This window comes from Idiotropiscis lumnitzeri, chromosome 10 (genome assembly GCF_059441095.1).
Source record: "Idiotropiscis lumnitzeri isolate Australia: NSW breed Sydney's pygmy pipehorse chromosome 10, RoL_Ilum_1.0, whole genome shotgun sequence".
Classification (NCBI taxonomy): Eukaryota; Metazoa; Chordata; class Actinopteri; order Syngnathiformes; family Syngnathidae; genus Idiotropiscis; species Idiotropiscis lumnitzeri.
Window position 1 is genome coordinate 19,570,126 of NC_142400.1, and position 11,558 is coordinate 19,581,683.

The following is an 11,558-nucleotide window of genomic DNA, read 5'->3' on the forward strand; positions in this document are numbered from 1 at the left end:
CATGTCTATTTATATATTTTCGCTCCAACACTAAGTCAAGAGGACTGTAGTCATGAAGAGGGAGGACGGCAGGACACCTCAGCTGCAGGAAAAACAGACGGTTGCAAACTCTGCAAACTTTGGAGTTCCAAGCAACAGTTTCTAAAAGTTTTACTTAAATTCCTGAAGTGACACACAGTTTATGACTCATAATAATAAAAAAGCAGTCCACAAGAGAACAATCCACGCTTTGAGAGTGTTAATACTAGTAAGGCCAAGGCTGAGGGGCCGATATTAAACCAATGCCTCAAAGCATTTAGATTGTTTATGCATAATTTAACACCTACAACAACACTGGATGTCCGTCTGGACCAGAGAGCAGGAGGGTGAAAATGCTGAATGCAGGGCCTTTCTGCTAGATGATGGAGTAGACGAAGAGGAGGCTCATTAAATGACCAAGCCCCACTGTGGACAAAACATGCTGGGAGGAATACACAAGAACCTACCACTTCACATGCTGGTGGACTTTTTTTAAACCAATTAAATATGAGAAATCTTATCGTGCATGCTAACAGCCAATTTGTGTTTTCTGCTGTTGTTGCACCTTCGGAGTTCTTTATAGGCAAATTAAAAAACGGGTCTCTTTGTTGCGAAATGAAGACACACATGCAGATCGGTAAGATCACTGACAAGCATGCGAGTGAAGGAAGTGAGCAAGACGGCAAGGCAAGTGTTTATGGTGATGAGCAAGATCCAGAGCAGCCTTCTCTCATTTGAATGGCAGCATGGTCAAGACTTCCACGTAGAACTGTCCTGCCTCACATTTGCATTTGTTAATTAAATGCCACAACGATATGATCTTTAACCATCAGCAACTTCCCCCAGTCCCGGAAAGACATCAACAGCAGAAGAGAGGTCCAGCACAGCCATTCACTGAGTTTTAGGCCCGAGATAATCTAAAGAATTTAGAAGAAATACACAACAGGGTGGGGTTTCTGCATTCTCCTTCATTCATCATTGTCGACTTTTCTACTCCACAATGACGTTTAGAGCGTGACGTCCATTAGTCTCTAATTACGTGTTTTTGGCTTAGGGAGGAGGCAGGGAATGAAATTAGTTCATCACCTTAATTGATTTAAATTGGCTTACAGTTCAGAATTCTGCAGTAAAGTGAGGGAAAAAAGCAAGGCTCAGCCAAGATTTTGAACAACTTTTTCAAAGTAGAAGGAGAGCAGGGAATTATTCCTCCACACACAAAGGGGTCCGCTATTGGCAAACAGCGCAAATATCACAATGCAGACACAGCTGCTGCTGTGGTGGGCCCAGAATTTGAAGAGGTTTCCTCATATGTTGTACAAACGTGAACCTGGCTGTTCGAGCTAACCAGCTGACCAATCAAAACAATATTTTCTCGTATGCCCTGCGTAAATTTCATACATGATTTGTCCATTCATCAGTGAACAGAGATTATTCCAAAACATTCTTTCCATCTGTGATTTTTAGGAACTAATTACTGCACTGAAAAATTACCACTGACTTCACCTGCGACTAGACGACGTCCACGCGACTTTCATTACTTTTGGTGGAGACTTAAAAAAAAATCTCAGGTCATGCAACCGCTACAACAGTGAAAAATACTAACACCCCAAAAACTGCAAGAATGAAACGTCACCTGTAATTTTTGGAAATTAAGTAAATACACCAAATCCAAAGATAGATTTTTCTCAACATGAGCCACATTGGAGCCACATTGGAGGAATTCCAGTCATAAATGCAAAATATCACATTTCTCGTCCAACCTGCACATACATGCAATTATACAGCACATGGATTCAACATTAACAGTGGCCGGGGGCCACTGCATAACTGTGTCGGGCTACCCAAAGTTCAAAGACGTTGGCCCAACTAGGGAAGTACACATTCTATAAATAAATATGGTGAAATTAACATGTTCCTGCTTTTTTAACACAAAATATTGAATATTTTGAGTTTCATTCACTTAAATTAATGAAGCATCATTTGATCATTTTGTACACATTTCTTTGCAGGCTCGGTTAAATCCTTCCAAACAAGATATAGTCCAGAAAATGTCAAATGATAAATATTCAGTTAGATCTTATGCTGCAAAAAATAATAAAATAAAACAATATAGTATTAAGACATTAAATATGAAATGATCACAGAGAATTATTGTATTATATCAGGACATGACCGGTTCTAGCAGGGCCACCACAATATGGCTCACCCAACAAGGCTTAACGTAGGACTCACACATTATACTTACTATGTGAGCATCCACAACTCATGTATTTTAAGTTAGAATTAAGGACAAAATCAAATGGCAAAGTTGAGGCGGTGTGCATGTGTGGTCCTGTCCTTTAATGAGGATGTTTCTTGGGGGGGTTCTTTTGTGTTTTCTCCTATTTGTTCAAGATGTGGGACGGCCTGGTAATCAGTCAGTAATGAAAGCGCACACAGGGCCGATTTGTCACCAATGGCTAGCTCTGGCAGCGCTTGGCTCCTCTGTGCGTATGATTTGTGAAACCAGGGACTGAATTTAGTAGTGCCATTTAAAGACATATTGGAGAACTGTTCCATATGTATGTATGTGTGTGTATGTAAAGTGTCACATTTATAGCACTTGGGAGAAGAGGGGGTTTTCGCTGGAGAACTTGTGAAACATGAGCATTTCTTCTCATTAAAGGAAAAGCAATGTTTAGACCAAAGCCAGCTTTGCGCCTGCTGTAATATATTTGCAAACACCGTTGAAGCAAATAAACATTCACTCAGCGGCTTTGGTAGAACAAAGTTGGCCTGCAAATGAACTAAGTGGAGTCATTGACAGAAAAATACACAGAAGGAAAATTCAATATCTTCAAATATAATCTTCATTGTTCTGAGTCTTCAGAGCCAGAGATGCATGATAGTTTCAAACTTCAAATTCAAAAATAACTTTTTCTAATTCCATGCTAAACGTAACAGTATAAAAAACACTTCTTTTACACAACCTGAGAATTTACAGACTTCATTATAGGGCTGGGCGATAAACCGAAAATTTACCGTTACCGAAATTTATTACAATGACCGAAATCATTTTGCCCATGACGGTAAATTTGGTGTTTAAAAAAAAAGAAAAGCCTTTTCTGTCTGCGGCAATGTTCATGCTCTTTAAGACGACTACAGCGCCTCTAGTCAGGTGACTCCACCCGACTAGTCGAGAAAGAAAACAGACGCGCGGTCGTAGCTGGCGATTCAAATCCAGAAGCTTTTTCACCACCCACAACACAACCATGCTGTGCTAAAAGTTCAAAGTGAGAAGCAAGGTTCGAAAAGTGACAACAGTCCATTAACGGCGGCGACAGCATACGAGAGAACGTCTCAGAGGTAGACGTGATTGCTAAAGATTTAGCTCCTCTAGTTACAGTGGAGCGCACATGATTTAAACGCTTCATGAAAGCCATATTTCCCGATATGGACTACATCGGGCCGGGAGCTTAGACATGTCAAGCATTTTGCATCTACATCCGACTTGTGGTCGGGTCGCAACATGGATCCCTGATTGAGCCTGGCTGTGCATTACATAGACGACAAGTGGCAACTGCGCACCAGAGTACTTGAGACGGCACATTTTCCCGATGATGCACACTTGTTTATTTGGCTTGCATTGACATTTTCTGTCATTTTATTGAGCATTTTTTTAATTTAGTATATTTACATCATGACAGCATCTTGGCGCAATCTATTTGCAGAAAAAGATTTTGCAAGAGGTACCCTTTTTCTTTGTGACATTGTTCAAGTCATGCAAAGCAAACTATTTGGAATGTTTATACAAATGATTTTTGTACTTTTATTTTTCATTGAAAGTAATGTGTACCAGTTGGTCAATAAAAAAAAAAACTGTCAATATGTATTTCCTGCATTTATGTTGAATTTAATCCACGGGGGGAATTTATCGAGCATTTATCGTTATCGAGGTAAAATTGCTCAATTTCTCGCGATATTGATTTGAGGGCCAGCCCTACTTCATTACCAAATACTTAATTTTGTATGACAAGAAAGGTCTATATGAGGTAACAGATGGTTAAGTTGTGGACATTAAAGGGGGAAGTTTGCAGTATTACAACTGAGTTCAAGACTTGAATGTAGCCTCACTTTACGAATGTCACCAACTCTAAAGTCTCTGACCAAAGCTGGTGACTAACCTACACGAGCAAGATTCTCAAACAGCCATTCGTAATAGCATGCAACTGAAAGTGCGTAGTTGTGATTGTTAAAGATAGAGATGTAAATCCAAAACTGGTTCTTGTTGAGAACCATTCCCAGAATTTCACTCCGTGGCATCATTTGCCATTTTTGTAAACAATACCCTTATCAACTCCCGTCGGAGTGAATGACGTTCCCGCGCACATCACGCAGCAACGTTATTTACTAGCGCGGCCGGCAAGAAACATCGCGCCTAGAATCAAAAGTTTGTTTACATTTTACAAGAAAGGATAACAACAAGGAAACTTGCAATACTTGCAAAGTTGATATTTCGTCTAAGGGAGGAAACACCACAAATATGCAAAAGCAACTTTTAAATGATGGTCAGGCTTTTGATCCGCTCCGGAGCCTTCTTAATGCATTGGGATTACTTGACGGAGAGAAAAAAAAGCCTTGAGGTCCCCAAATTACTTTACACACACACACGCACACGCACACCCATGCTTGTATATACACACTGTATATATGGCAGTTACATGTTGTTTTGATTCCACAAACTGACAGGTTGACCACAGTTTGTGACATTCAGTTTCTAAACTCCGATCACTTGACAACTCAATACTGCAAGCCTCGTAGAATATAAAAGCGGGAAGTTACTAAATCTTAAAACTCACCCACAGATGTCACATCTGTACTCCCTCATGCCAAGGTGCCTTTTCACATGGTTTCTGGCATCTCCCAGCTGAGCTGTTGCAAAGTGGCAGATTTTGCAAAGAAAGGGCTTTGATCCTATGAAAAAAAAAGAGTTTATGAACAGTACTACTAAAACATGCAAATATTTGAGCATTATTTTTATTTTATTTTCCATGTCATTCATGGTAAATTGTGGCAGTTGAAATGAGCACACACGACTGACTGTGAACACGTCTTTATTCCAAGACTGCCAACAACAGAATAACGCACAATCACAAATTCGCGCCAACAAACATTAACATGAATACGCCCCCAAACGGAATGCCTGCTGGGTGAGAGGCATGGTCCTAATGTCCGCCACAAAATCACCTTTCACGTCTATAGCGCTTTCTAATATAATCTAATATAATGTATGTAATATAATATATAGCCACTCAAAGTGCTTCATTAACATACTGATGACACAGCATCAGGAGGAACTGGAGTTTCAGAATCATACTGAATGACAGATCAACAAGGTCACAAGGGCCGGCCGGGGACCAAAGCCACAACTTCTGGGTTGGGAGATGACCACTCTACCCCTGAGCCCATGCAGCATGCATGCAGTAAAAATTTCATTTCACGTGCCAAAGATTGATTTCAGAATCATGAAAACAGTTGTCCTCGGTCTAACTGACATAAAACTAAATCACAAGATGCCAGGTATCTCTTCTTTCACTTTAAATTCATTTTTCGAGCTTCATCTTTCACCATTATATATGTAGTTGTGTATATATTAGTCCAGCTATAAATCCTGATTTCAATAAAAGTGAGACCTGTAAAATGTCATTTAAAACAGAATACAATAATTTCCAAATTTAAAAATGATATTCAATTGAATATACTAAAAAGACAAGCTATTTGATTTTCAAACTGATGAATGTTATTTTGCAAATATTTACTCGCTTCGAATGCTGCCAGCAACATGTTCCAAAAAAGGTGCAGGAGGGGCATATTCACCACTGTGTTATATCACCTTTCATTTTAACAACACTCAATGAGCACTTGGGAACTGAGGACACTAATTCTTGAAGCTTTGTAGCTGTAATTTCCCATTGGTGCTTGTACAACTTGACAGCTCAACAGTTCTGGGTCTCGGTTTTTACATGTTCCCTTCATAATGCACTACGCATTTTCAATGGGAGACAGGTCTGGACTGCTGGCAGGCCAGACTACGACTCACACTCAGGGGTATACTGGGACCAAAATTTGGCCCGGGAATTTGAGATGGAGAGGCTCCCGGGGCGCGCGACCGAAGGCGCTGTAAGCCACAAGACAGAACAGTAGTAGGGGTTACAAAATCTTGTGGGAAGAGGAAGAATAAATATCGAGGACAGTCCTCATCACTCCGGCTACTTATGTCATTTTCCAAAATACAACACTTTGTGCGCAGACTGCGATTTGCACTACACTTGTCCTTTAGGAGATATAAGGAAAGACCTAAAACAACTGTTAGTGAAATTAGCAAAAACGTGCTGCTGAAGGGCATTTTCTATATTGACGTAAAATTGCTATTGCAACAATAATTAAAAATACCATTAATATAATGAGGCCATATCACACCTTGCTTACAACTAAGCACATCCAATGGTAAAAGCAATTTATGACTAGTCTAATGCATAACATTGTGTTTTTCCAAGCCAAAATCATGTCGATGAAGTCAAATTTTCTGTTTTGATTCATATTACAGCCCATCAACTGTGTGAATGCGCATCTGGGGCATTTGAACCCATTACTTTGAGGCTTGGTCTTAAGTTAGACAAATGACTTAAATGAAAAAGTGACCAATTTACCTAAAGATGCCAATTCCAGTAGTGCCCTCATTGGGAAAATGGAAATGTGCACACGTTTTCTTTAAGGGACAAATTGACAAATCTTTGCGCAGCCTCCCACTACCCTTCAGTGATTAATCAAGAGGATAAAAACTAGGTCGTAATTAAAAGGATCTGGACATGCTCCCAGCCTCAAAACTGGCAGACCCCCATTGAGATGCTTCACAGCCTCATAAACAAATTCCAAGAATAAATGAATGCCATATAAAAAGTAAATAATTCAACATAATGAGGGAGCTTAGGCAATAATACCAAATGACATATGTTGTCAAAATGAAACAAAAATGTTTTCCGTTATCAAGCACAGATAATGTGAACGCTGCATTTGGCGCATCACATGAACACAGGCAGCTGGGCTGCACGAGTGCCGTTGGAGCAGTTTAAGTATTGGTGTCTTGCTCAAGGACACTGCAGCCATGTGTAAGGGTATCATCTTGAACAGGGGTCCCGAAATTGACATCTTAACTACTCGGCCACGGCTGCGCCAAATTTAAGTGGAAAATGGAATTAAATTAACCAAAAAAATTAAGCCTAAGCTATATATAATGTTGATGGCAGATGTTACATTATTAAGGTAGAAGGGCTTACATTATACATATTTCCAACTCTTATTAAGAAGAAAATAACTGCACTCGGAAATAATCTGGTATTTAAACTCCAATTCTCACGTCTTGAGAAATTAAACATCGGCAGTTATAGATCAGATTTGGCAAAAGAAATACAAATTGCAATTTTTTTACTCATGCAATTTGTTGGAATGCATGAAAGCATCTACATACAACATTTGCAGACTGAGAAAATGGATTGTGGTTACGAAGGTTGATTAATGCTTGAGCAGAAGAGGGGGAATGAAACATTGAAGGCAGAGAGGGCATTTATTGATGGTTCCCTCACATCTCATTCGTGCATTAAGTTGATTTTAAAAGCAATTAATACACATGGTCAGGGAAATTTAACAGAACACCGTATGTTCTTAACCTGTCGAACATTTCCCAGTCAAAGCTCTGAGCAATGCTCTGCTTTGCATGATAAATGACAGGATAAATCTTAATGGATTGGGAATAATCAACTGGCCATGAAGGCTGACACACACACACATACACATTCACAAGGCATTCTAGCACTTACATACACACAACTGTGGACGTCCAGACACAAGGGAAATTAAAGGCTTTGAATACGTCTGCATTGATTATTTTAAATTATTAGCCCACCTCTCTTTGGACCTCCAATGCTTTTAGCCTCAGCTTTAACACATTTACAGAGACTTATTGACTATAATTACAACTGAGTCTTGGTAATGGACACATCAATTATGAGTCGCACATGTCTCTGACCATGCAAGCGTTGCTCAGGGAATCCCAATCTGCGGTCCATTAGCGTTTCTCTTGCTGTTCTGAAGCCTAATCAGTCTTTGCCGTCACCTCTACTGAAACAGCTTTTACCTGGCTATAGTACACATTTGCTTTACCATAGGTATGTGTGGCAAAACGAGGTTATACTGTAACTCCCCTTTAGTTTAAAGTTCATTCAAATTCTATAATGTGCTTGAAAATGTCGCGTGGTAGCAGGATGGCCGAGTGGTCTAAGGCGCCGCGTTCAGGACCCAGTCTCCCCAGGAGGCCTGGGTTCGAATCTCGAATTTCCCCATTGTGGGACTAATTAAGGCAATATTATTTTGGCTGCCAGGATGGCCGAGTGGTCTAAGGCGCCGCGTTCAGGACCCAGTCTCCCCAGGAGGCCTGGGTTCGAATCTCGAATTTCCCCATTGTGGGACTAATAAAGGGAGTTATTAAGTCTACTGGACTTGCAGTATGTGAGGGCAGGAACATATCACTCAAACTTTGCCAGTTACATTTACAAACGATCAATACTGTAGATACACTTGTCTTTACAGAAAAAAATTGTCACACCTCATCTGAATGCATTACCGTAATATTGACCATCCGTTTGGTTAAAGATTGAGAAGATTTTTGACTCGAAGTTAAAGAGTAGGTTTAACATTTTCTCCCAGTCTCTACAACATCAACTACACAGACACGGGGTTTCACTACACCAGCATTTTTATGACCCAATCTATACAATGTTGCCATGGCACTTTCAGATCATTTTATGGCCCAATCTAGTCTGCCGTGCCCTGACACTGACAATTCACCTCATCTGTATAATTGTCAAGTTTTTACTTACATTAAACAACATGTCAGTTTCAGACCAAGAGCAGCTTTTGATCATGCATTTTAATGAGGAATAAGAGCCGTGACCTGCTTTTTAAACCACAACATAGACACAGGACCATAATACTGGATATTGAGAGCATCGGGCCAAATCCTCCTCTGCCACAATTGGTTAAATTTGATCTATTTTTACAAATCTGTACTATTGCTCAGTTCATACGTGCAAGTGTTATTTTTGAAAATTAGCAGAGTTGAAAATAGCTTGCTCTATTTGGTGACGCAATGTTAACCGTTTTTTTTGTGTCTCCTGAAGAGTGATGTTTTTGAGGATTCTGCCTGACCTCAGCGATATAGAAAATGAACAGATGATAATCATGTCCAAATTATTCTGCCGCTACATGGTATTTCATGTTGGACATTAATGTGCAATTTCAGCAAAAAAAAAAAAAAAAAGGTTCTTGTTAGACAGTAGTGATTGCCTCAGAATTTTGAGACATAGTAGCCTAATTATTATTGCAACATTGGGTTCTAATGACACCTTTGCACTAATGACACCTTTGCACAGGGCTCATGCATGCTTTTTTGTGTGGAAACGTTGGATGGCGTGGAAAGCATATACTGTACTTCGACTCCAGGTGTTCTTAAAAATATATCACATAGTGTCACATTTTGTTTTGTTCACTATGACTAAAGTGGCAATGCTGTGGCAAACATTTTGACAGGCATCCACTGCAATTATTGCCTGTCACATTTTCCAACCCCGTATTGTTGTCAAGACCATCCCGTATGTTGGTGGTGGCCTGAAACGTGAATGCCTAGCCGCCAGGAACGTACAAGTAAACGCTGCAATCGGGTGGTCACACTTACGTAAAGAGCCTATTGTAGCTTTATATTTCTTACTTTGAGATTTAGTTTTAATTTAAGGGTATATCTCATACAATTGTAATGTAACTTGCAGTGAATTTTTTTAACAACGGCTGATTCACTTTTGATAGCCACTGTGCATGTGAGATAGAGGGTGGGTATAAAAACAGCATACATACCGGTATGTGTTCGAATGTGCGCCAGGAAGGCCATTGAATTGCTGCTCTTGCACAACTTGCCACAGTATTTGCACTTGTTGCCTTGGTGCTCCTCCCGCTCACGATTGATCTGTTCTGTGTCCTCGATCACATACTTGTTTACTTGTCTCAGCAACTCATCATGTTTCTCCTTGATGTGAATGAACAGCTCTTGCTCCGTTTCAAAGCGATCGGTGCATTTTGCGCACTTGAAGCACGCACCGCCGTCAAGACGCTCATCAACACTGTTCTGCTCATTTCGGATGTGGGAAGCGCTGCCCAGGTGTTGATGCAGGTTGCTCTCAGTGTAGAATGACTTGCCGCACACCATACAATGGAAATGTTTATCCTTGGTTGGGTGCTTCATTGAAATGTGTACATTCAAGCCACTTAGGCCGTCTGCCAAAAAGCCACAGTCGTCACAGCGAATTCGGGTGCTTTTCACTTTGGGTTGAACACGCACTTCCTTGTTTTCAAGCTTTTTGGCATAATGGGGCAATACCCCAGAGGGCACTGGTGCTTCTCCTGTCAAGCCTTTAACAGCAGCCGCACCTTCAAGAGCAATGCCCTCCAGCGATGACTGCTCCTGTTCAGCTAGGGCCTTTACGGACATAATGCAAGTATCAAAACGCCGGGCTGTGGACCTTCTTGGAACTGAACGACAGCTTTTTTCTGTGCTGGTACCTCCTTTGCATTGGTCATCTTTTGCTTGAACTTCTTGCAGTGGAGACTGTTCAACTTCAACTTCAATTTCTGCTTGGGACATATGTTCAGACTTTGCTGTTTCCCCAACTGCACAATCAGAAGATGCAACGCTCTCTGGCTGCTTTTCTTTTGCTTTGCCAGCTAACATGGCCACAGCATCAACAGGCTCCACGGGGGCAGAAGATGCCACTGTGTACTGATTTTTTTCTTTTTGGCTTTCTTCTAAAATTAGCTTTGGATCATCTGGGAGCCTTAAAGTTTCTGATTCAACATGAACTGTTACACCACTAAAATCAATAACCTCATTGAGTCTTGCCGGGCTCTTCGATGATTTTTGGCCATCATTCTCTTGTTGTTCCTGAAATAACTTGCTTTTCTGCTTGTGTCTCTCCGTGTTGGAATGACGAGTCATTTCCTCGCTTGTTACAGCATAATATCTGCATGCCAAACAGACGTATTCAAAGTCTCTGGTGTGCTTTCGTTTCACATGAAGATTGAGAGAGGCGACTGAGTGAGCTATAAAATTGCAGTGATTGCAAGCAACAGAGTCATATTCATCTGCTATTGGGGATGTGTACGATAGTGTTTTCCCTTCCTTACTGTGTTCTTTTGAGCCTTGTACTTCCTGCGGCATGTCCCTGGTCTCTGAAGCTTCATTTGAATCTTGGGATTGTGTATCTGTGGGTTCTTGGGGTAAAACGCTTGCAGGAGTTTTGACAGGGCTGCTATTATCAGACTGCTGCACACGTTTCCTGTGTTTCTTAGTGATACAATGGCGATCAATGTCTCCTTTGGTCACACAGCTATAGCAGCACAGAGTACACCTGTAAACATATTCTTTGCTGTGTTTACGGCGGACATGGACACCGAGA

The 11,558-nt window shown here is 40.7% G+C and overlaps 1 protein-coding gene across 1 annotated transcript in view; it reads right to left on the bottom strand.

Moving 5' to 3' along the window:
* LOC148329593 (zinc finger protein 407-like) overlaps positions 1–11,558 on the bottom strand; it is a 172,452-nt gene that overhangs the window by 156,477 nt on the left and 4,417 nt on the right. The window contains exons 3-4 of the mRNA XM_088307791.1: positions 9,964–11,558; positions 4,857–4,971 (exon numbers count right to left, since the gene is read on the bottom strand). The exon at positions 9,964–11,558 is cut by the window's right edge and continues 520 nt beyond it. Of these exons, the coding sequence (XP_088163917.1) occupies positions 4,857–4,971; positions 9,964–11,558 (1,710 nt within the window). The remainder of the gene's footprint in view (positions 1–4,856; positions 4,972–9,963) is intronic.